This window comes from Myotis myotis, unplaced genomic scaffold (assembly GCF_014108235.1).
Source record: "Myotis myotis isolate mMyoMyo1 unplaced genomic scaffold, mMyoMyo1.p scaffold_m19_p_3, whole genome shotgun sequence".
Taxonomy (NCBI): Eukaryota; Metazoa; Chordata; class Mammalia; order Chiroptera; family Vespertilionidae; genus Myotis; species Myotis myotis.
Window position 1 is genome coordinate 104,525,410 of NW_023416335.1, and position 22,372 is coordinate 104,547,781.

Consider the following 22,372-nt stretch of genomic DNA (forward strand, 5'->3'; position numbering starts at 1 on the left):
TGGCAATAACCTAATCCAGAATTCAAAATCCTGATCAGACCTCACCACACATGTAAGTGGACTTCATCTTAACCCAGAGACAATGACTCTCATTTTCTGTAATGACACAAAGCTGCTTTTACCCAAGGGAGGATCTGATGCAGCACAGCATCCATTTTCAGCCCAGTCATCCCACATGTACTAGTGTCAGACAGAGATTAGGCTGGAACTGGGAGTGTCATCTATGACTCTTAGAATAGTTACATGTGCTTAGAGTGGAGCAGCAAAAATAAAGAGGCACAGCCATGAGGAACATGTATATTTAAAATTCCTCCCCTTCATTTTCTTCTTCAAATGAATCAGTCCCCACTTCTTCATAATCCTTCTCTAGGGCAGCTAGGTCCTCCCTGGCTTCAGAAAATTCTCCTTCTTCCATTCCCTCTCCAACATACCAATGGACAAATGCCCGCTTGGCGTACATGAGGTCAAACTTGTGGTCAAGGCGGGCCCAGGCCTCCGCAATCGCTGTGGTGTTGCTCAACATGCAGACAGCCCGCTGGACTTTGGCCAGGTCCCCTCCTGGCACCACAGTAGGTGGCTGGTAGTTAATGCCCACCTGGAGAACAGAGAAAGAGGAGAAACAACAAAAGAAGATGCAGGGTAGCCAAAGGGTGACTTGAGATGAGGCAACTTCATCACATGGTGTGGGAGCAGGACTCAGGCACAGGCATGAGAGTGGGACTATAGGGCTAGAGGTGAAAAGAGGGAGCAGAAGGTTGGGAAAGTTGTTTAAAAGGTCATAGAGATATTCCATAGCAATAAATAAAAAGATCCAAAAGGCCTGGCAATGGAGTTAATGTTAATCAAGCCTTGTGTCTCTAAGAAATGGAGCTTCTTAGAAGAAAATCAAGGACTCCAAGCAAAGAATGTTAGTTTAAAACTCTTGCCTGGACAAGCCTACTTCTCAATTCTGTTAGCATGGCAGGGTCCACCAACAAATCCGGCTCAATCTTATGGTGGGGCTACTATGCTAGAAATCTTTCTTTTCCTCACATACATATCAAACCAAAGCCAAGCCTAGGAACTGTAGAAAGCTGGAAGAAATCTAAAGTGACAAACTGTGATAATACTTATGGACTAAGATTCATGTTGCCACCCAAAAAATACCTTTTACACAGACTACCATGCATTAATTGCCAATCTCTTCAATTCATAGCTTTAAAATAAATACATGGCTTCTTGAGAGACAGAGGTGGGAGTGGCAGCAGGCTATACAGCTAAGGTGGTTAACCCATTAAATGGACTCACAAAGGTGAATCCTCTTAGATAAAAGTGGTATCTTGGTGATAAAGGTGATGCTAAGACAGAATACCAAAAATAAGAATGGGAAGGGCAATGAATATGAACTCAGCCACATTACATAATTTGCTAGATCTGGCCCTAAACAGCAAAAACTTGTTGCCTAGAGCTAACTCTCTTTTTTTGAACAATAGTATTCCTTGACCTAAATCAAGTAGAGACAAACACCCTTGAGAAGGATGAAAGAGGAGGAAGTTCAACAACAACTTTCCCACAGCCTGTGCTTTTCTGAAAAGCAGATCAAGTTGATGGCATTACCTTATCTTTCTGGACATGACCCCAAAGCTTCAGTTCAAAATAAAGGAGAGAATGGGAGAGGTCTTCCTTTTGTTAATTTCCCCACCACCTCACATCTCATTTTTTCTACCTTCTTCTTGTTATTAGCATGTTTTATTGTTTCCATTTGAAAGAAGGGGAAAAAAAGAACTGCATTTTTTCAAGAGTGTGACTCTTTTCATAAGAATAACCAGAACTTACACATAAAATAGGCAGAAAAAACGATTATGTATGTAGCAATGAGGAAGAATGTTACAATTCCTTACTCAGCAGATCAGCTAGGTCAGAGCTTCATAGATAAAATAGATCAGCCAAGAGACTGGCACATGGTGCCTTGTTTTTGTAAGTCCCACCAAGGAAAAACTGAGACATGTTCATCACTGTCTCCAGTCCAGTGCTCAGTAAACCTCTGAATTATTAAAGGCCTGGGCAGTACAAATTAATATAAATGGTGGTAGTTATTTTGCTGGTGGAATCTCTTTAAAGACCATGGAACACAGGACAAAGTGATCAACCAGTTCACATGTTTAGAGCCAGCTGCATGCCCTGCTAGTGCAAGTCAAACGGTGGCTTTATCACTATTCAGTGTTTAACTAGCACTTTATCCAGGGGTCTTCCCTGGATATTCCACATTTCCCCAAGAATATTTAATTTTTCACAATAAATTAGGAGGACACATCTTTTGTTAAGAGGAGGGAATTTCACCTCTTTGGCAACTTGAATAATTTGGTTATCTCCATTTTCTAATACACTGTCAGATTACAACTACCTCTACTCCTTCATTCTGTTCATATTATTTGCCCACACATGTTCTTTCTAGCCTGTCCACTCCTCCCTATAAAAGAAATACCCTTTTCTGCCTGACCTGTGAGATGCTTGCAGATCTTAGGGTAGGAGCTGTAGAAGTCTTCTCCCTATTGCAATAGTGCCCCTCCTGTTCTTTTACTAATCCTTTCTAATAAATTCCCCCCTTACCTGTATAAATTAAATGAGTGAATGAATGAATTTAATTCAAGGTATAGTTGGCTTAAGTCCCTCTTCCCATTATCATTCCAATAAAGCCTGAAGTGTCCATGGAATTGTATATCTGTCCAAGACTCTGGAGTTTATACATCCTTCTCCCCCATCCTTGGTAATCTACCTCTGCTTCTCTAGTTGTCTAACTCCTCCCTATGTCATCAGCTCTCACCTTGAAGCCAGTGGGACACCAGTCTACAAACTGGATGGTCCTCTTGGTTTTGATGGCAGCAATAGCAACATTCACATCTTTGGGCACCACATCCCCACGGTAGAGCATGCAGCAGGCCATGTACTTGCCATGTCTTGGGTCACACTTCACCATCTGGCTATTGGGCTCAAAGCAGGAGCTGGTTATCTCAGCCACAGAGAGTTGTTCATGATAGGCTTTCTCAGCAGAGATGATGGGTGCATAGGTGACCAGTGGGAAGTGAATGCGGGGGTAGGGCACCAGGTTGGTCTGGAACTCGGTGAGGTCCACATTGAGGGCCCCATCAAAGCGGAGAGAGGCAGTGATGGAGGATACAATCTGGCTGATAAGGCGGTTGAGGTTGGTATAGGTGGGGCGCTCAATGTCTAGGTTCCTGCGGCAGATGTCATAGATGGCTTCATTATCTACCATGAAAGCACAATCTGAATGTTCCAGTGTGGTGTGGGTGGTTAAGATGGAGTTATAGGGCTCGACCACTGCAGTGGAGACCTGGGGGGCTGGGTAGATAGCAAACTCTAGCTTGGACTTCTTGCCATAATCCAGGGAGAGGCGTTCCATCAGTAGAGAAGTGAAGCCAGAGCCAGTGCCCCCACCAAAACTATGGAAGATCAGGAAGCCCTGCAAGCCAGAGCAGGCATCTGTCTTGGGAGAGTAAAACATGAGAAGAAAACATGAAGACAAGTTTCTAAGAATACCCTAATGTGGACAAAGGCAGGCAATCCTTCTGTCTGCCTCACTACATCCCTCAACATTTTTACATGGGTGAAATCAAAGCAGCCTTTCAGTTTAGAAAAGGGGTTATAGTGGTCATTAGTCTCAAAACTGTCTGATCCCCAAAAGTTCAGAACCACTGGATTACACCCTGTGAATCTATGAAATCTCTATCCTATAGCCTAAGGCCATATGCCTCTACCCATTCTTCTCAGAGAGGTATGAGTCTCTAAACCTATGCACCTTAGCCTGCCCTTATTAACACTTACCAACTTCCTTATGCGGTCCAGCACCAGGTCGATGCTCTCCTTGCCCACTGTGTAGTGGCCCCGGGCATAGTTGTTAGCTGCATCCTCCTTTCCTGTGATCAGCTGCTCTGGATGGAAGAGCTGGCGGTAGGTTCCTGCCCGAACCTCATCTACCAAGAGAGGAGGACCATCAGGTCTTACTATCTCCTTTCCCATTAGAATATCATATAATACCCTTCTGGATCTTCACTTCCCTACTGTAAAACTCTACAAAGGTGAATCCAGACAACCTTGTAACAAATGTGAAAAAGGCTAAGTCTAAAGTGACATAGACACTAAAAGAACCAGAAGCCAGTGACTCCAGCAGGTGATGAGAAGCCTGCTGCTCTCCTGGCTGCAACTTAAAAAAGCCTTAACTTTACAAAGCTCACTGAACACAAAGGTTGATTGCCACTCCTTCCATCTACCTTGATCCCTCAAGGCTTCCTTCTTATTTTTTCTTTCATGCTGCAAAGTTATCTCAAAACTTAACCTGATTTCACTTGCATTAAAATGTTCTAGAGACACAGAGAAAGATTCAGAGTGATCTGCCCAGTTCCTAGTCTCTCCCGGGAATAGTCCCCCATCACCTCCACCTCAAGGTGATAATAATATATATCAGGCATTAGAGATACTTTAGAATGAAAGGTTCTAGAGGAGCAGGAGGCCTGAAAAGGCTGTCAAGAGCACTCTGCTCACCTCTAAGGGTCCACATGAAATGGGCACATATCCAATTAGAGGCATCAGGTCCAAACTACACCCCTTCTTTTCTTCAGGGGTCTCCTACTCCCCTAGAGAAAGCATCCATTTGCATGATGGCCTGTGAGGGTAATCTGCACTTTTTGTATTTGTACAAAGTTCTCAAAGGCAGAAGTACCAGGAGTCAGCTGTGCTTAGAAATTAGTGGTCAGGAGTTATAGACATTTGTCCAGACATCCCTATGAAACTTATCCATCCCTTGATTGTTGACCCATCTTGGAGCTGAGGAAATCCAGAACCAGGGAAGTGGTGCTTGAGGGGGTGAACTCAAGGAGAGACCCGAATTTCTGTTTTCTAACATTCAAACGAAGTTCAAGCTTCTATAGCCACCTCTGGTTATGAGAAAAATGCTTGCTATTATTCCATTTTGTGTGCCAGACACTGCAAGCTTATATCAAACTCGTGAGAATATTTTGAAATTATTATAGAATTGGAAACCTTGAGAAATTGGCTATTTGGGGCCTTCCTATAATACCTAAAATCATTTGTATTTTTTAGCCTTAGTGTAAACAATTTTGACAATTTAATCTGTCTCCACCGGTTTAAGCAGAGAGCATTTTATTTGCAGTTAGAGCTGTGATGGGAGAGCAAAGAGTCCTGGTTCCTATTGTGAGTTCCCCAATTATGGACAATTCAAGGAGCTGACAGACATCATGGTGAGCAGAAGGGCTCTAGCTGAGCCATCCCCACCTTCCAGTTAAAGATTCTGCTTTGTTAGACTCATGGACAAAGCCTCACAGACTCATGTTGCTTTCTATGGGAGGGTCCTAGTCCATACTCACCTACGACAGTAGGCTCCAGGTCTACCATGACAGCCCGGGGCACATGCTTCCCATTGCCAGTCTCACTAAAAAAGGTGGTGAATGAGTCATCATCATTGATCTTGCTGGCCTGGGCACCAAAGGTGCCATCTGCCTGAATGCCGTGTTCCAAGCAGAAGAGCTCCCAACAGGCATTGCCAATCTGAACTCCTGCTTGACCCACATGGACTGATATGCATTCCCTCTGTGGAGAGAGTACAGAATCACGGTCAGAGAGCCCTAGGACCTAGCCATGTCTCTGTCCTGTATCTCCCACATCTGAGGACTTGTCTCTCCTGGCATTCGCCTCACAGAATGTCTATCTCCCCAGCCATGCCATTCCCAGAACCAGGGTCTGAGGTCTCAGGGGTCTGAGGTCTCAGGTGTCTGAGGGCCACTGCAGGGGACTAAGAATTTGCTCTGACGAACCACCATTTTGTGGTTTGCTCTAAAGGTTGCTTTCCAAGGTTAATTCTTTATAGCAAGAAAAGGAAAAAGGGGACAGCTGCACCAAAGAAACAAGGGACTAATTCTAAACCATGAGACTTCTGTGCTGATGAAGGAGGTCAAAGATCGAACCAGTGATAACAGCAAAAATTACCCCTAAATTCACTACCATACACAGTGGTAACATTCATATCTGTGCCCAGACCCTGACTTTCCTAGATAGCAGGCACACACATGCATGCACACACGCAGAGTCTCAAAATATCATAGAGCGGATAAACATTCATGGAAGGAGTATACCTTGGATGTATCATAGGTACAATTAGTATTCTGATCACAAACATAGGAATAAGAAAGGGTGGTCCTTAAAGAGTCTGGACAGAAACTCTGGCATCAAAGACTCTAGGCCTGCGCAGTCCACTGCAGTGGCTCCAGTCACTATGACTGTTGAGAACCTGAAATGCAGCTCATCCAAACTGACATGTTATAAATGTCAAACATACACTGGGTTTCAAAACTTATTATTAAAAAGAAGGCAAAATATCTCATTCATAATTTTTATATTAATTTCATGTTAAAATTTGTTGGGTATCTTAATTCATTGTATTTTATTTAATTTCTAAATAAAGGGTTGGTACATCAGCAAGGGATTATTGGGAGTATATAAATTAGACTCTTCCTGAACTCTGAGAAGTTAAAAAATTTCTTTGTAGCCACCACAACCTATTTCCTTGCCTATGTCTGGCCAAGTGTTAAATGAAGCTGATCTTTAGAGTGCTCTTACCTCTTACCTCTGTGTTAGTCAGATGTGAAGCCACAATTACCTGATTGTCCTAGCACCAACAGCTTAGGAGGGTTTTTGGGGGGTGAGGGGAGGTGAGAATGAGTGTGTGAGTATGTGAATGTGTATGAATAGAAACCAACCATGGGGTTTTTCTGGGAGGAGGGCTTCATTTCCCCTACCACAACCCACCCACCTGTGGGGAAGCAGTGACCAGAACAAGATGACTCTGTGCTTATGACTCCCACCAGAGCCCAGCAGGAAATCATGTGCTTGATCTGTGAGTTTCTATTCTTATCCATGACCCTACCTGGTATTTTTCATCTCTGGGTAACCCAAGCCAGACACAGAGCCTCCAGAGCACGTGGTTGGGCATGGAAACACATTGAGTACAGGTCAGAGTATAGGACTCCTGGAAACTTGGAATTTCTCTAGAGATGGGAGCAGAGCATCTACTCTGAGTAACATCTCAAAGGGTCAGAGATTATCAGGACTCATTGCTCCCTAATTAAATTTTCCAACTAAACACCAACTCTACACATGTCTCTGTGCCCTTGCCTTTGGTGAGGCTAGAGTACAGGTATTCACAGCAGCCAATAAATAACACAGCCAAGCTGGGACTACAACCTGGCTGCTTTTCCATGACCCTGGTGTCCAGGGTAAGGCTTCAGTCACAAAGTTGCCCAAACTCCTGGGTTTGAATCTTGTTGTATTAATTATTTGCTATGTTGTGTGACCTTGGCTGAGTTACTTAACCTCCCCTTGTCTGAAAATAATAAGTTAGCCATGGTTATTGTTGTCATTTTTACCAACATCAATTTCATTATTCTACCCTATAGCTTTATTTTCCACCTGGAAGAGATACAAGTAGAAAGATAGAGACTTCAGGCCCCCATTCCACTCACTTTTATTGATAAGTCTATTTTTTGTCTTCACATTAGGACTCAATTTTGGCCTAAGAACAGCAGTGTACCACAACCCAGGAACTACCCACAACCAGCACATTATCGACCAAACTATATTTTCATAACCAGCATGCAGCCGTGGCTTCCTAAGGAGCTATCTGAAGCTGAAGGGATGTTGAAAAAGCCTAAAAGAAGCCTCATTCTTCATTCTAGGTGACCACATCCTCTGTGGTCCTGACCCTCAGCTTAAGGAGCCTTGCTCCCTCCCCATCATCACACTCCAATCATCCTCCAGGCTTGTCTGTGCAGCTGCTTGGTCTCTGGTCAGTCCTCCCTTCTGAAACTCCCTGGGCCTTTTTGACAAGATGCAGGGATATTTAAAGAAGGTGAAAGGTCATAAGGGAAAGAGTAAAAAGATCTTAGGGACCTAAAAACCACAAACATAGTGATATTAATGTTTTTGGTCTCTTTTGATAGACTCTTTAGTCTTATACTAATAAATATGCTAGTTGTCACTGACAAAAATCTCTCTCTCTCTCTCTCTCTCTCTCTCTCTCTCACACACACACACACACACACACACACACACACACACACACAGAAGAGTGTCAGCTAATCAATATAGAAGGAATAATATATTAAGAAGTATTGCCAGGCCCTGGCTGGACAGCTCAGTTGGTTAAAGCGTTGACCCAATATGCCAAGATTGTGGATTCAATTCCCAGTCAGGGCACATACAAGAAGCAACCAATGAATGCATAAATAAGTAGAACAACTCAGTTGGTGTGGCTCAATAGTTGAACATTGACCCATGAACCTAGAAGTCATGGTTCAATTCCAGGTCAGGGCACATGCCTGGGTTTCAGGCTTGATCCCCAGTAGGGGGTGTGCAGGATGCAGCCAAAGGATGATTCTCTCTCATCATTGATGTTTCTATCTCTATATCCTTCTCCCTTCCTCTCTCTGAAATCAATAAAAATATATCTTTTAAAGTGAAACAACAAATCAATGTTTCTCTCTCCCTGCCTCTCTCTCTAAAATCAATCAGTAAACAAAAATTTTTAAATTAAAAAATATTGCCATATTACAAATGTTTCTAATTACATAATTGATTTGAACAAGGATGCCAACACCATGAAGTGAAAGGTTGTTAGGGAACTGGATATTCATAGTACTAAAGAATCACTTTTACTTACAGGTCACAAGGTGTAAAAGAAACCACAATGGGGAGAAACCAAGATGGTGGCATAAGTAAACATGGAAATTGCTGCCTCGCACAACCACTTCAAAAACACAACTAAAAGACAAAACAGACACCATCCAGAACCACAGGAAGGCTGGCTGAGTGGAAATTCTACAACTAGAAGGAAAGAGAAAAGCACACTGAGACTCAGAGGAGGTGCAGAAGTAAAGTGCAGAGGTACGGAGGCGCATGCAAAAAGGGCTGGCAACTGAGGACGCCGTTGTATTTTTCAATCCGGAGGGAGACACACACTCCTGCTCTGAACTCCAGTTCCGGGCGAGTCTCTGGGGATCCAGACTCATATGGGGAGAAACTGGACTGTCTGGCATCGGGCAGAACTCAAGGGCGGCTTTCTCTAAGAGGTGCTTGCAACGAATACCGAGGAACACTGAGACCTGGGGCCTCTTAGGGCAGGACTGAGGATCAGCCATAGCTGTTTGCTTCGCCCTGTTGATTCCCTGAGACCCCGCCCCACCCAAGCTGTGTGCAGAGGCTTTTGCATATGAATGACCTGGCCCTTTGCAATCTAAAATTACCTAACAAACTGCAGCTGGGTCAGAGAGACCCAGAACATCCAAAACAAGGCCCAAGGCCCCACAGCAGCTTGCATTACTTAACAGCTGGGCCTCATCTGGGCACCTCCAAACCCAAAACAAAGAAGAGGAATCTGCAAATTTCTCCATAGCTCCTGCTGGGAAGCCTAAGGCAGAGGCTAAATTAGCACCTCCTTAGAGATCCAAGTGCCAGTGTACCCAGTAGTCAGAGTGGGACCATCTAGATTACAACTCTTCAGATCCATAAGGGACACACTCAGGGGGCAGAATCAGTGAGCACCAAAGCCCCACTGAAGCAAGTCTTGCCCCAGAAGGGTGTCTCCAGCACAGAAGTTCTCCCACCGTAGACGCAGCTGATTCTCACAGCCAATTGGCCTGGAGGTCAATTCCTCCCAGTGATACCTACAACAATCAAGGCTTAACTACAACAAGACTGTGCACACAGCCCACACCAAGAGTGTCCACCTCAGGTAATTGGGGAGGCTGAGCCACTGGGCCCTGTAGGGCACCTAGCACAGAAAATCACTCTATATCAACACAGGGGAGCAGCCAAAATGAGGAGACAAAAAAACAGGCCACAAATGACAGAAATGGAGGAAAGCAAACTACTGGATATAGAGTTCAAAACCATGGTTATAAGATTACTCAAGAATCTTCTAGAAACCATTGATAAATTTAGTGAGACCCTCCATAAATCTAGTGAGACCCTCGAGGACATGAAAAAGGACCAACTAGAAATTAAGCATACACTGACTGAAATAAAGAATATTATACAGAGATCCAACAGCAGGAATGCAGGAATCAAGTCAAGGATTTGAAATACGAAGAAGCAAAAACCAACCAACCGAAAAAACAAAAAGAAAAAAGAATCCAAAAATATGAAGATAGTGTAAGGAGCCTCTGAGACAACTTCAAGCGTACCAACATCCGAATTATGGGGGTGCCAGCAGAAGAGAGAGAGAAAGATATTTGAAAACCTATTTGAAGAAATAATGATAGAAAACTTCCCCTACCTGGTGAAAGAAATAGACTTACAAGTCCAGGAAGCGCAGAGAACCCCAAACAAAAGCAATCCAAAGAGGACCACACCAAGACACATCATAATTAAAATGCCAAGAGCAAAAGACAAAGAGAGAATCTTAAAAGCAGCAAGAGAAAACAGAAACTTTACAGGCCAGAAGGGAGTGGCAAGAAATATTCAAAGTGATGACTAGCAAGAACCTAAAACCAAGATTACTTTATCCAGCAAAGCTATCATTCAGAATTGAAGGTTAGATAAAGAGCTTCACAGATAAGAAAAAGCTAAAGGAGTTCCTCACCACCAAACCAGTATTATATGAAATGCTGAAAGGCATCCTTTAAGAAGAGGAAGAAGAAGAAAAAGGTAAAGATAAAAATTATGAACAACAAATACATATCTATCAACAAGTGAATCTAAAAATCAAGTGAATAAATAATCTGATGAACAGAATAAACTGCTGAATATAATAGAATCAGGGGCATAGAAAGGGAGTGGTCTGACTATTCTCAGGGTGGGGGAAGGGGTGTGAGGGGTGCAGGAAGGGACTGGAAAAAAATCGTACACCTATGGATGAGGACAGTGCGGGGGAGGGGGGAGTGTAAGGGGAGAGGATGGGGTGAGAACCGGGTGGAGGGGAGCTATTGGGGGAAAAAAGAGGAACAACTGTAATAATCTGAACAATAAAGATTTAATGGAAAAAAAACCCACAATGGTCACCAGCCTAGTACTGGGGTCAATATTAACACTACTAATAATGAGAAAACTAAACATTAAGTAACTCATGATGTGATACAACATGAAAAACACAGCACCACCCACAAGTAATTCTTGTCAGAAATACTCAGTCTTTAATCCATTAAACCCTTGGATTTAGCTTCCATTTAATAGAAAACACAGGAATCAGAGCCATAAATGACATCACGAGAAAACAATAAAATTAATCCAGAAGGTGGGACATTCTACAAGGCAATTGATCCAATCTTTTTAATTCATGAAAAATAAAGGTGATATCAAAAGAAACTTATGAAGCAAAATATCTACATCTACATGTATGAAACCTTTGAATTCTGGTTTGAACAAATCAAAATACTTGGGAGATAAATAGAGAAACTGATTAATTTTGTTAAGCATGACAATGAAAAATACAGTTAAGTAAAATGTCCTTATTTTTTCGAGTCATTTTTGAAGCATTTAAGGTAAAATGCCATGATATCTATATTTTACTTTAAAATACTTCAACAAACACAGCAGGTAAATATAGCAGAAATATAATTATTATTAAATATAGGTAATATATGGGTGGCATTATACTACTATATTTTTCTGAAGTTTTGAAATTTTTCAAAAAGAAAAACATTAAAGAAAGGAAATAGAGGAGGAGCATGGGTAGGGATCCTACTTATCATAATTACCTTATTCTTAAGGCTCTTCCTGTCCCATTTCACTTAGTCATCTATTCAACTAACATTTGCCAGGGCAAATAAGAATTTTAAAGTTACACAAAGAAATCACAAATGACATTAAAACTTCCATGAGCCTGCATGGAACACTAAGATCACAGCACCTGCTCAGCATTCCAACTCAACACACACAAGGAGCAGTCCAAGGTTCCTCCATGTCCCTCCTCCAGCTCAGGCACTGGGCTAGCCCTATCCAATCACTTAGCCTCATCACCCTCACCATCCTCCTGTTACAGAGGATATATGACATCTTATGCTAACCAACAAAATAAACTTCTTGATTAAATAACATATAATGAACAATGCTTCTCCCCAAATTAGGGAATAAGATGTATGCCTTAAAACAAAGGCCTGGTTTGCCATATATCGCTTACGGCATTTTAAGCATATTACAGGAATTAGCCTCAGTGAAGGAGGCCAACTCCAGCAACCGGACATTCTGGATCCAGGAGACTTAGTGACTCTCAACCATAAAAACTGCTCCGCTTGACCAGTTTCAATATAATCATTGGAATGGACTGTGCTGATTTACGGGTAGAGAACTTTCAAGCCCCCTTCCCCATTTCTTTGTTCTGCTTTCCCTCTCCCTCCTAATAAAAATCCCTGCCTGCACTGAGATGTTAAGATGGGCTTTGGGATAAGAGTCCCCCATCTTCTCAGATGGCCAGCACTTGAATAAACTACTTTTCTTCTCATAAGCACCTGTCTCATGAATTTGGCTTTCCTTGTGGCAAGCAGCCAAACCTGTGTTCAGTTACACTCCTGCCTGGAAGTTCTAAAGAGATAAGCACAGAGCAGACCCAAAGCTGGTTACTTTGGGAGGCAACGTGTCATGCCCAAGGAAGGTAATCCATCTTCCATAACCGAGAACATTGTGTTAGTTCAGAATGGTTGGGATACCTGAGCTGGACTGGCCTCCTGAATCACTGAATATGATTCCCTCCCCATCATTTTACAGATAAAGGAACCAAGGCTCAGAAAGGTAAAGAAATAGATTCAAGATTTTACAACTCTGTAACAAAAGAGCCTAAACTGGAATCCAGGTCTTCTGATCTTGGCCTGAGTTCTTCCCTTTATACTACACAACTTCCTGCCTCACCCATACTCTGAACTTCCAGACCTACATCAATGCAAGGCCAAGCCTTTATGGCAAAACTTCAAACAAGTAAAAGCTCCACAGAAAGAAACTGAGAGTGGCCTATGATAGTGCCTATTTGAAAATGAGTCATCCTTCTCTAATAGAAATAGAAATCTGTTTCTCAGGATGGGGGGAGGAGGTGCAGAGAGTAAGCTGACCCAGCAGAGGACATGTAAGTCATACATTTGCTCATATTTCAGATTCTCCTCTCTAGCCAATCAGAGCTCATGCTTTCTCTCTTACACTATTTCTGTCTCTCAGTTCTATTTTGAATCTGGGCTTGTAGAGCTTAGGCCAGAAAATGGAACGAGCAACTATTAAATGGTGTGATAAATGCAATGATAGGGGAGCTGGGCTCCTGGGACTTTGTGAAGTGAAGGGGTCCCCTGTGTGCTGCTGGCGCCTTTTTGCCCAGCAATGCAGGGGCTGAAGATGGGCAGATAGAGAGACCCTAATAGAGGAGTTCCTTTAGTCAAGAAAACAGAGACATTCCTCCCACAGACCTAGTGCTGGGATAACTATGAAAGTTACAAATATTTATTGTGCTATTATATATAAAATGGTATTGAAAGGTACTGAGCTAATTCCTATTCATCCTCCAGGTCTCTCATTAAAAGCCACTTTCTACAGGAAATCTGGAAAACCACAAACCAACATAGGAGCCCTACTATGTGCTCCCACAAGTCCTTTCTTCCCTATCATTGCATTTATCACACCATTTAATAGTTTTTTCAATTTTCTGAATTCCCTAGTAAAGGGAGTAAATTCTGTGAGGGCAAGGAACCCTTGTTTACTCACTGAATCTCCAGCATTGAGCACAGTGCTTGAACATAGCAGATGGTCAATAAACATATGGATGGTTAGTATGAAAACCCTGCCCTAGGGGGCTCACATCTATTTAACAAGGAGAGTGGCCAGTGCTTATGAGGCAATGGGAATTCAAAAGAGAAAAAACATTTTCTGGCTTGGTTTCTTGGAGAAGGAATATTTGCAAAGACCTTGACAAACGACCATTTTAGTTAAATTTAGGAGCAGTATGAACAAGAAGTAGGAAAAGTTAGGGCAGGTCTCACAAATTGCTCAGTTTGTCTGAGGCATAAGCACATGAAAAGCAGAGCAGATGCGACATCTGTGCTACCTACGACCATTCTCCACAGGAAAAGGGGCCTATGTTCTATAGAATGTCAAAAAAAAGAAACTCTACAACCTTTATAATTACACTGCAAGAAACCTTTCCCTATGTCTATCTTATATTATTTCTATTTTAATACTAGTTATTTCCTTTTGCTTTCTCTTCGAAGGATTAAGATCAGCTAATCACAGTCCTCTGTAGAAGGTGGCTTTGTATATTTAATAATCATTCTTGAAGTATCACAAAATAGTAAAACTGGCACATTATCTAGGAAAGGAACTGATACAGGCCAGTACTATACGCCATGTGAAAATCTGAGACCAGTCCACATATCTCTGACCACCTGTGTGGCTTTCAGGAAGCATATTATTACAGCAAATTATTTCTAGTTGTCAGACTAGGATAATAAATCACCTAAACTTTAGTGTCTAGGTCAGATGTCAAGTAAAACATAGCTCCAACAGTGTCACAGAGGGAGAAATGTGACTCATCAAAATTATTTGAATTATTCCTGCTCAAAACCCTTCAATTACAACCCTTTGCAATTAATTGGAACAAAGAATAGATAGCAAATCAGAAACAGCAAGAACAAGGAATCAGCCTAAATTCACATCATGAGTGAAGGTAGCTTTGCAGTTACAGCAGTAATAGGGATGATATAGACCCGTGGTTGGCAAACTGCGGCTCGTGAGCCACATGCAGCTCTTTGGCCCCTTGAGTGTGGCTCTTCCTAAGCCTTAGGAGTACCCTAATTAAGTTAATAACAATGTACCTACCTATATAGTTTAAGTTTAAAAAATTTGGTTCTCAAAAGAAATTTCAATCGTTGTACTGTTGATATTTGGCTCTGTTGACTAATGAGTTTGCCGACCACTGATAGACCAACATTAGGAATGGCAAGGGTAAGTACACTCTCTGCAGGAGACCCAGTGATGTCAGAAGTCACTTGAGCTTTAACTGACATTAGGTACAAGTGTAGGAGATAGTTAAGGAGTGTGAATCTACTTTACACAGTGCCCACTTTGTTTTCCCATTCTCTTCCATAGCTCATTATGTGGGAGAAATTCTAACAGGAAGACACTGACAGGAGAAATGTCAAGGCTGCAGACACAGCATTGTCAGACCCGTGGTGGCCAAAGAGAAAAGGAGCAGTTGGTCTACTTTCTCCCCACAAGAGTGCCACATACTCCTACTCATCCCCTATCACTGGCCCTATATTCAATAGCTATTTTCTCCTTGAAAATTATTTTTAACTTACATCTTCCTTTCAAGGTCACCAGGAGCCCACTCTGAAAGAACCCTTCAACATCAGCATAAACCCTCCCTAGTATGTTCCTATGAAAATGTACCCAGAGCCTTGGCCCCAGCCATGGCCCGAAAGAGCTCTGCTTATCAGGCCCCTCCACTGCTCAGAGGCATGGAGACAGTGAAATCTATAAGAACCTGCACTTTGTGACGGGGACGAAGGATGCAGCAATGACCAGCACCCCTTTGGAAACCTCAAGCAGTGCTCTGAGGTCAGAATATAAGTACAGACCCTGCAGAACTCAGCCATGCCTGCCTACACAGGGGCAGTTTGCAAAGGACCAGAGACAGAAGTAGTGTCTATCTTGCCCCCAAAACTCTTTGCCCTTTAACTGCCTGTTGTTGTAGGAGACAGGCTATTCGTTGCCATTTGATACCTATTCCCATCTAAATTCAGCTGGTGCTCTCCAGTCCAGAAGGAATGCAGTTAAGGAGACTGTGTTATACATGCTCTCACCTCCCCTTAACCAGACACTTTTTCTGAACTCTGGTATCATTGACATAGGCTTGGCTCAGGGCATCTGTCCAGGGTTCTCCACACCACTTCCCCAAAAAAGTGTCAGTCTTAGTCTCTGAAGAACTGCTTCTAGAGGGACACTGAGAGCAGATGGGAATGCCCAGTTATAGGGTTATAGATTTCTTAGCCAAAACCTATACAAATGCTGAATTTAATACTCCTTAACAGAGCGGCAGCCTCCACCTCCCTACCCCCAACCTCATGAAGTAAAGTTCTTTCTGCAAGGGTAGAATTCTTGTGGTCTAGGTTTATAGATGTATCATTTAAAAAGGGGTTCTGTGAGTGGGAAAGGTCAATAAAAAATATTTTCCCATCAAAACAATGCTGCCACCAAAACCAGATAAAGAAAACACAATGAAAGAGAATTATAGGCCAATATCCCTCATGAACATAGATGCCAAAATACTCAACAAAATTCTAGCAAATTGAATCCAGCATTACATCAAAAAGATCATACACCATGACCAAGTAGAATTTAACCCAGGGATGCAAGGATAGTATAATATCCGCAAATCAATAAATGTGATACATCACATAAACAAATTGAGAGGTAAAAATCACAGAGTCGCCAAAACCGGTTTGGCTCAGTGGATAGAGCGTCAGCCTGCGGACTGAAGGGTCCCAGGTTCGATTCCGGTCAAGGGCATGTACCTGGGTTGCGGGCACATCCCCAGTGGGAGATGTGCAGGAGGCGGCTGATGGATGTTTCTCTCCCATCGATGTTTCTAACTCTCTATCTCTCTCCCTTCCTCTCTGTAAAAAATCAATAAAAAATATTAAAAAAAAAAATCACAGAGTCATATCAATTGATGCAGAAAAAGCAATTGACAAAATTCAACACCCTTTCTTGATAAAAACCCTCAGCAAAATGGGAATAGAGGGATCATACCTCAACATAATAAAAGTCTTATATGAAAAACCTATAGCCAACATCATAATCAATGGGAAAAAATTAAAACCATTTCCCCTAAGAACAGGAATGAGACAGAGATGCCGACTTTCACCACTCCTGTTCAACATAGTACTGGAAGTACTAGCCATTGCGATCAGACAAGAAGAGGAAAGGCATCCAAATTGGAAAAGAGAAGTAAAACTGTCATTATTCATGGATGACATGATATTGTAGATAGGAAACCCTAAAGACTCTATCAAAAAAATTATTAGACTTAATAAATGAATTCAGCAATGTAGCAGGATACAAAATTAACACCAAGAAATCTATGGCATTTTTATACACCAATAGTGAACTTACAGAAAGAGAGACTTAAAAAAAATCCCATTTACCATTGCACCAAAAAATTAAGATACCTAGAAATAAACTTAACTAAGGAGGTAAAAGACCCATACTCGGAAAACTACAGGACACTAAAAAAAGAGATAGAGGAAGACGTAAACAGATGGAAGAACATACCGTGTTCATGGATTGGTAGAACCGACATCATTAAAATGACCATACTACACAAAGCAATCTATAGAGTCATTGCACTTCCCATTAAAATACCAACAGCATATTTCACAGACCTAGAACGAACTCTCCAAAACTTCATCTGGAATAAAAAAAAGACCCTGAATAGCTGCAGCGATCCTGAGAAATAAGAACAAAGTAGGAAAGATCTCAATACCGTATATCAAGCTGTATTACAAAGCCACTGTTCTCAAAACTGCCTGATACTGGCACAAGAACAGACATATAGATCAATGGAATAAAATAGAGAGCCCAGAAATCGACCCAAACCTCTATGCTCAATTAGTATTTGACAAAGGAGGCAAGAACATACAATGGAGTCAACAGTCTCTTCAATAAATGGTGTTGGGAAAACTGGACAGATACATGCAAAAAAAAAAAAAAAAAAGAAACTAGACCACCAACTTATAGCATACACAAAAATAAACTCAAAATGGATAAAGGACTTAAACATAAGATGGGAAACCATAAAAATCTTAGAGGAATCCATAGGCAGCAAAATATCAGACACATGCCGAAACAATATCTTCACCAATGCAGCTCCTACGACAATGGAAACTAAAGAGAAAATAAACAAATGGGACTACATCAAAATAAAAAGCTTCTGCACAGCAAAAGAAACCATCAACAAAACAAGAAAGGCCACTGAATGGGAGAACATATTTGTCAATGTTATCTCCAATAAGGGTTTACTCTCCAACATTTACAGGGAACTCATACAACTCAACAAAAGGAAGATAAACAACCCAATCAAAAAATGGGCAACGGACCTAAATACATACTTTTTGAAAGAGGACATAAGGAAGGCCAAGAGACATATGAAAACATGCTCAAAGTCACTAATCATCCGAGAAATGCAAATCAAAACGACAATGAGGTACCATCTCACACCCATCAGAATGGCTATCATCAACAAATCAACAAACAACAAGTGCTGGTGAGGATGTGGAGAAAAAGGAACCCACATGCACTGCTGTTGGGGATGCAGACTGGTGCAGCCACTGTGGAGAACAGTATGGAGCTTCCTCAAAAAACTAAAAATGGAACTCCCATTTGACCCAGTGATCCCACTTCTAGGAATATATCCCAAGAAACTAGAAACACCAATCAAAAAGGATATATGCACCCCTGTGTTCATAACAGCATAATTCACCATAGCTAAGATTTGAAAATAGCCAGTACCCATCAGCAGATGAGTGGATTAAAAAACTGTGGTACATCTGCACAATGGAATACTATGCTGCAGTAAAAAAAGAAGGCATTCTTACCATTTGCAACAGCATGGATGGAACTGGAGAGCATTATGCTAAGTGAAATAAGCCAGTCAGAGAAAGATAAATATCACATGATCTCACTCATTTGTGGAATATAATAAACAACATAAACTGATGAACAAAAACAGAGACAGAGAAGCATCGATCAGACTGTCAAACCTCAAAGGGAAGGTAGGGGAGGGTGGGGGTAGGGGGAGAGATCAACTAAAGGACTTGTATGCATGCATATAAGCCTAACCAATGGATACAGACACCAGGGGGGTGAGGGCATGAGTAGGGGTGCGGGGGGGGGGGGGCAATGGGGGAATAAGGACACATATGTAATACCTTAATCAATAAAGAAAAAAAGACAATGCTGTCCATGCAATTGAATATTCTAAATAGAACCTACTATATAAAAATCAATGTTTCAAAATAAGTAAAAGATATATTCTCTCAAAATATTCAACCATAGTTTTTTAATATGCAAATTCTTTAGACATTTAAATAAAGTTTTATTGTTTAATTTTTTTTATTTTCCAGGTGTTTTCAGAAACTTGCCTGTTGAATACAATCAAAGTTTGCTCAGAGGGCTAGATTATTATCCTTGGCTCCCCTGAGAGTCTTTAGGCTCCACTTTGAGAGTCACTATGATGTTCAGGTAAAAATTAAAATATGTAAAAGGAAGCACTTTGAAAATTCTAAAGCACTTGCTAATGCTAGATATTATAAATATTAAATATAAAATCTTGAGCATGATGCCTATTTGCTTCAAAATAATGGGGAGGGAAAGGACAATAAATTAAGCAATACTTATAAGTAGGTAATATTTGAAATTGAATGGTTATATATAGGAGTACATTACACCATTTCCCTCTTTTCAATATGTTTGAAATTCTGTGTAATAAAAAGCTTAAAAGCAAACTTTTGCAAATCTGAACCATAATCCTTCTTCATATTGTAGGTGAGAAAAAACAGTCCAGAGAAGTTAAGTGACCTTCTTGAAATTACACAGGTAGTTACAGAGTCAGAAGCCAAAATTCTGAACTCCCAGTCTGGGTTCCTCCTATGGTTCTGCATATGGGGCCTCAGGCAAAAAATGGATTCCTTTAGCCACTTTCCTGAATATCCCTGAGTTCTTAAGTCTCTCAGGTGTATCCAGGAGCATGCTCAGAAGAGGGAGGGTGCTGAACAGATCTGGAGCTAGAAACAGCAAAACTGGGGCCAGAGCCAGAAGGCTCTGGGCACTTGCCAAATTGAGCAGAAGCCAGGTGAAGTGGGGAAGTTCTCCCCTTGGCCTGCTTTGTCACTGATACCTGAATCAAGAGTGCCAAAGAACCTGATCTTGGTCTCAGGAACATGTTTATTCTGTCCTCCTCCCCAACCAAACTTTTCCAACCCACCTCGCTACTGCTAAAATACCACAACTCTGGACCAGGAGATTCTGGGTTCCCAGGCAGTCATAGAAGTGGATTGGAGGTGGCTATTACCCACCCCAATTGTGGGGGTGAAGGGAGAGATTCTAGAGGGTGAAACTAGAAATGTGGAGAGGCCTCCTCCCCAGCAAGTAAGATCCAAGACTATGAAAGGAGACAGATGCAGTGTGGAGGACCAGGCCTCTGCTAAGCCCCCTAAGCCAGGTAGGAAACAAAACAAGAAGTCTGAGGTCCCCTGGCCAGAGGGAGAGAGCTACCTGTGTTCCAAAGTCCTTCTGACTGACTGCTAGAAAAACTGGGGAGTTGGCGTGGGTTCCAAGTGCTGGGAAGCTGAGCAAGCTCAAATTGTAAGTGGCCCAAACCCAAGCCAGATTGTGGGGACAGGAAAGGAGAACTACCCCAAGCTTGAAGTGACCGTGATGCCCTAAATCCCCTGTCACATTCTGAGACAATGATATTCGTGGTTGGTTGGGGATGGTGAGCTCACTGTGCCCACTCCCCCAACCAAGGGCCCACCCATCTGGAATCTTGGACTGCCCCTTCCCCCCTCATTCTGGTCCCTGAGCTGTCCATCTGGGGCTCCCTCAGAATTTTCTCTGCCTTGTACTGGGCTCCCTATGTACTCCCCCGCTTCTCTCATGTGCACAAAGCTCCATTGGTCCCACCACCGTGAATTAACACCCCCAGGAGACTTCGAGCTCTACTGATCCAAAGTGATGGATCCGATAGCCCCCACATGGATGTGGCCCTAGGCTGGGTGCCTGCCCCTCCCCAGCCCCTGCGCTGCAGACTCACCATCTCGGCTGCGCACTTCTGCTCGCCTCCCAGCTGGCCTGCTCACCCCAACTGCTCCAGATACAGCCCTGTCTGCTGTTGTGACACACTGGGCGGGAGGGGGCTGGGGACAGGCTTGCTCATCCAGCAGCTGCTCTTCAGCATCACAGTGCCCAGGGAGGGGAGGAACCCAGGCAGGTCACAGTGGCTCCTCCCCCCCCCCCCCCCACACACACACACGTACCCTCCCCCTCCCTTCCCCTCCCCTCCCCTCCCGCGAGGCCCCACCCAGTCTCTCCATCCAGCTTGTGCCCGCTGGGCGCTGGGCGCTCTGGAAACTGCGCTGTTGAATTCCGTGCCGCTGAGCAAGGGAGCAGTCCTATTACTAAAGAGCACTCCTCCATAATGGGATATAGGCCATTATTATTCAAGCTTCTTAGGAAAGAAATGTGAAAATTCACTTCCCAAACTTTCATTCTCTTCCTGTTGCCACCAGGAAGGGCTGGCCCAGGCAGGAAAGGCACCTGGTTGGGGTTTAGTTGAGGGCTTTCGCCCTCAAACCAGGCAAGTAGAGAAATGATGGGGATGATTCATTGCTCACTAGAGAGAAGCAGGCTCCATGCTCAGCTCTGCTGCTGCTGCTGCTTAGGAGGGCTTGAGCAAGTTGCTGCACCTCCACTCTGGAAACCTATTTCTACCCACATCAAGGTCTACCTGGTCACTGGAGAGTTAAATGAGATAACATACTTTATAAAGCAGGTACTCAAAACTTTAGTTGTTCCTGTTTCTACCATTCTATCAGGGTACATCACCCCACCACCACCACCATTATTTTCAAATCTGTTTCTTAATCCATTTATCATCACTCCCTCTTCCTACTTTTACACCAGAAAGTATAGAATGATACCAGGGTTCCGGCTGCCTCTTTGCCTAGTAAAAAGGACTGTCTCTCTTGGTCACAAACAACACTAAATAGCAAGGGATTTCCCCTACCCTCCCTCTAGTTGAGAGGGGTGGGAGAACAAGGTCTGGCCTGGGTAAGAGCCCCTGTGTTCACACTAGTAATTTTGACCACTGTATTAAACCTCTCTCTACTTTCCCTCTCCTTCCCGCAGTTTAGTCGTGGGCTGAATGATTATCAGTCCTCGGTCTCACTGCAAAATTGCCCGCCAATGTGTGCTGATATGTGTGACCCAGCTCCTATCTTCTCTCCCAACTTTATCAGGCACCTGACCACCAACCACCAGGTCACTCCAAGCAAATCTGTGGCTTTTCTGCAAGATACTACTACATAGAGCTTCTCTAACCAAACATGGTTACTCTCCAAGTTTCCAAGCAAAGATACAGATTTATTTGCCCTGCCATTCCTAAGAGAATTCTCTGGCCAGTAGAGAATGAGGTTTCTTCCTTTCTTTCTTTCTTCCTTTCTTTCTTCCTTCCTTCCTTCCTTTCTTTCTCTTTCTTTCTTACTTTCTCTTTCTTTCCTTTCTTTTTCTTTCTTTCTTCCTTTCTCTTTCTTTTTTTTTCTTTCTTTCTTTTCCT

The 22,372-nt window shown here is 42.6% G+C and overlaps 1 protein-coding gene across 3 annotated transcripts; it reads right to left on the reverse strand.

Annotated features, from left to right (window-relative positions):
- Positions 1-283: 283 nt before the first annotated feature.
- On the reverse strand, positions 284-20,966 carry TUBA8 (tubulin alpha 8). Of its 3 annotated transcripts, none has more exons than XM_036298489.1 (5): positions 20,852-20,966; positions 5,382-5,604; positions 3,823-3,971; positions 2,804-3,484; positions 284-595 (listed from the first exon to the last, which is right to left on the reverse strand). In XM_036298489.1, exons 1-5 carry the CDS (start codon positions 20,852-20,854, stop codon positions 302-304), a joined length of 1,350 nt encoding a protein of 449 aa, XP_036154382.1. In that variant the 5' UTR covers positions 20,855-20,966; the 3' UTR covers positions 284-301. The 3 variants fall into 3 exon arrangements, with proteins under 3 accessions (XP_036154382.1, XP_036154384.1, XP_036154383.1); XM_036298490.1 differs by lacking the exon at positions 284-595 and adding an exon at positions 602-728; XM_036298491.1 differs by lacking the exon at positions 5,382-5,604 and having other exon boundaries at positions 20,852-20,948.
- Between the last annotated feature and the right edge of the window lie 1,406 nt (positions 20,967-22,372).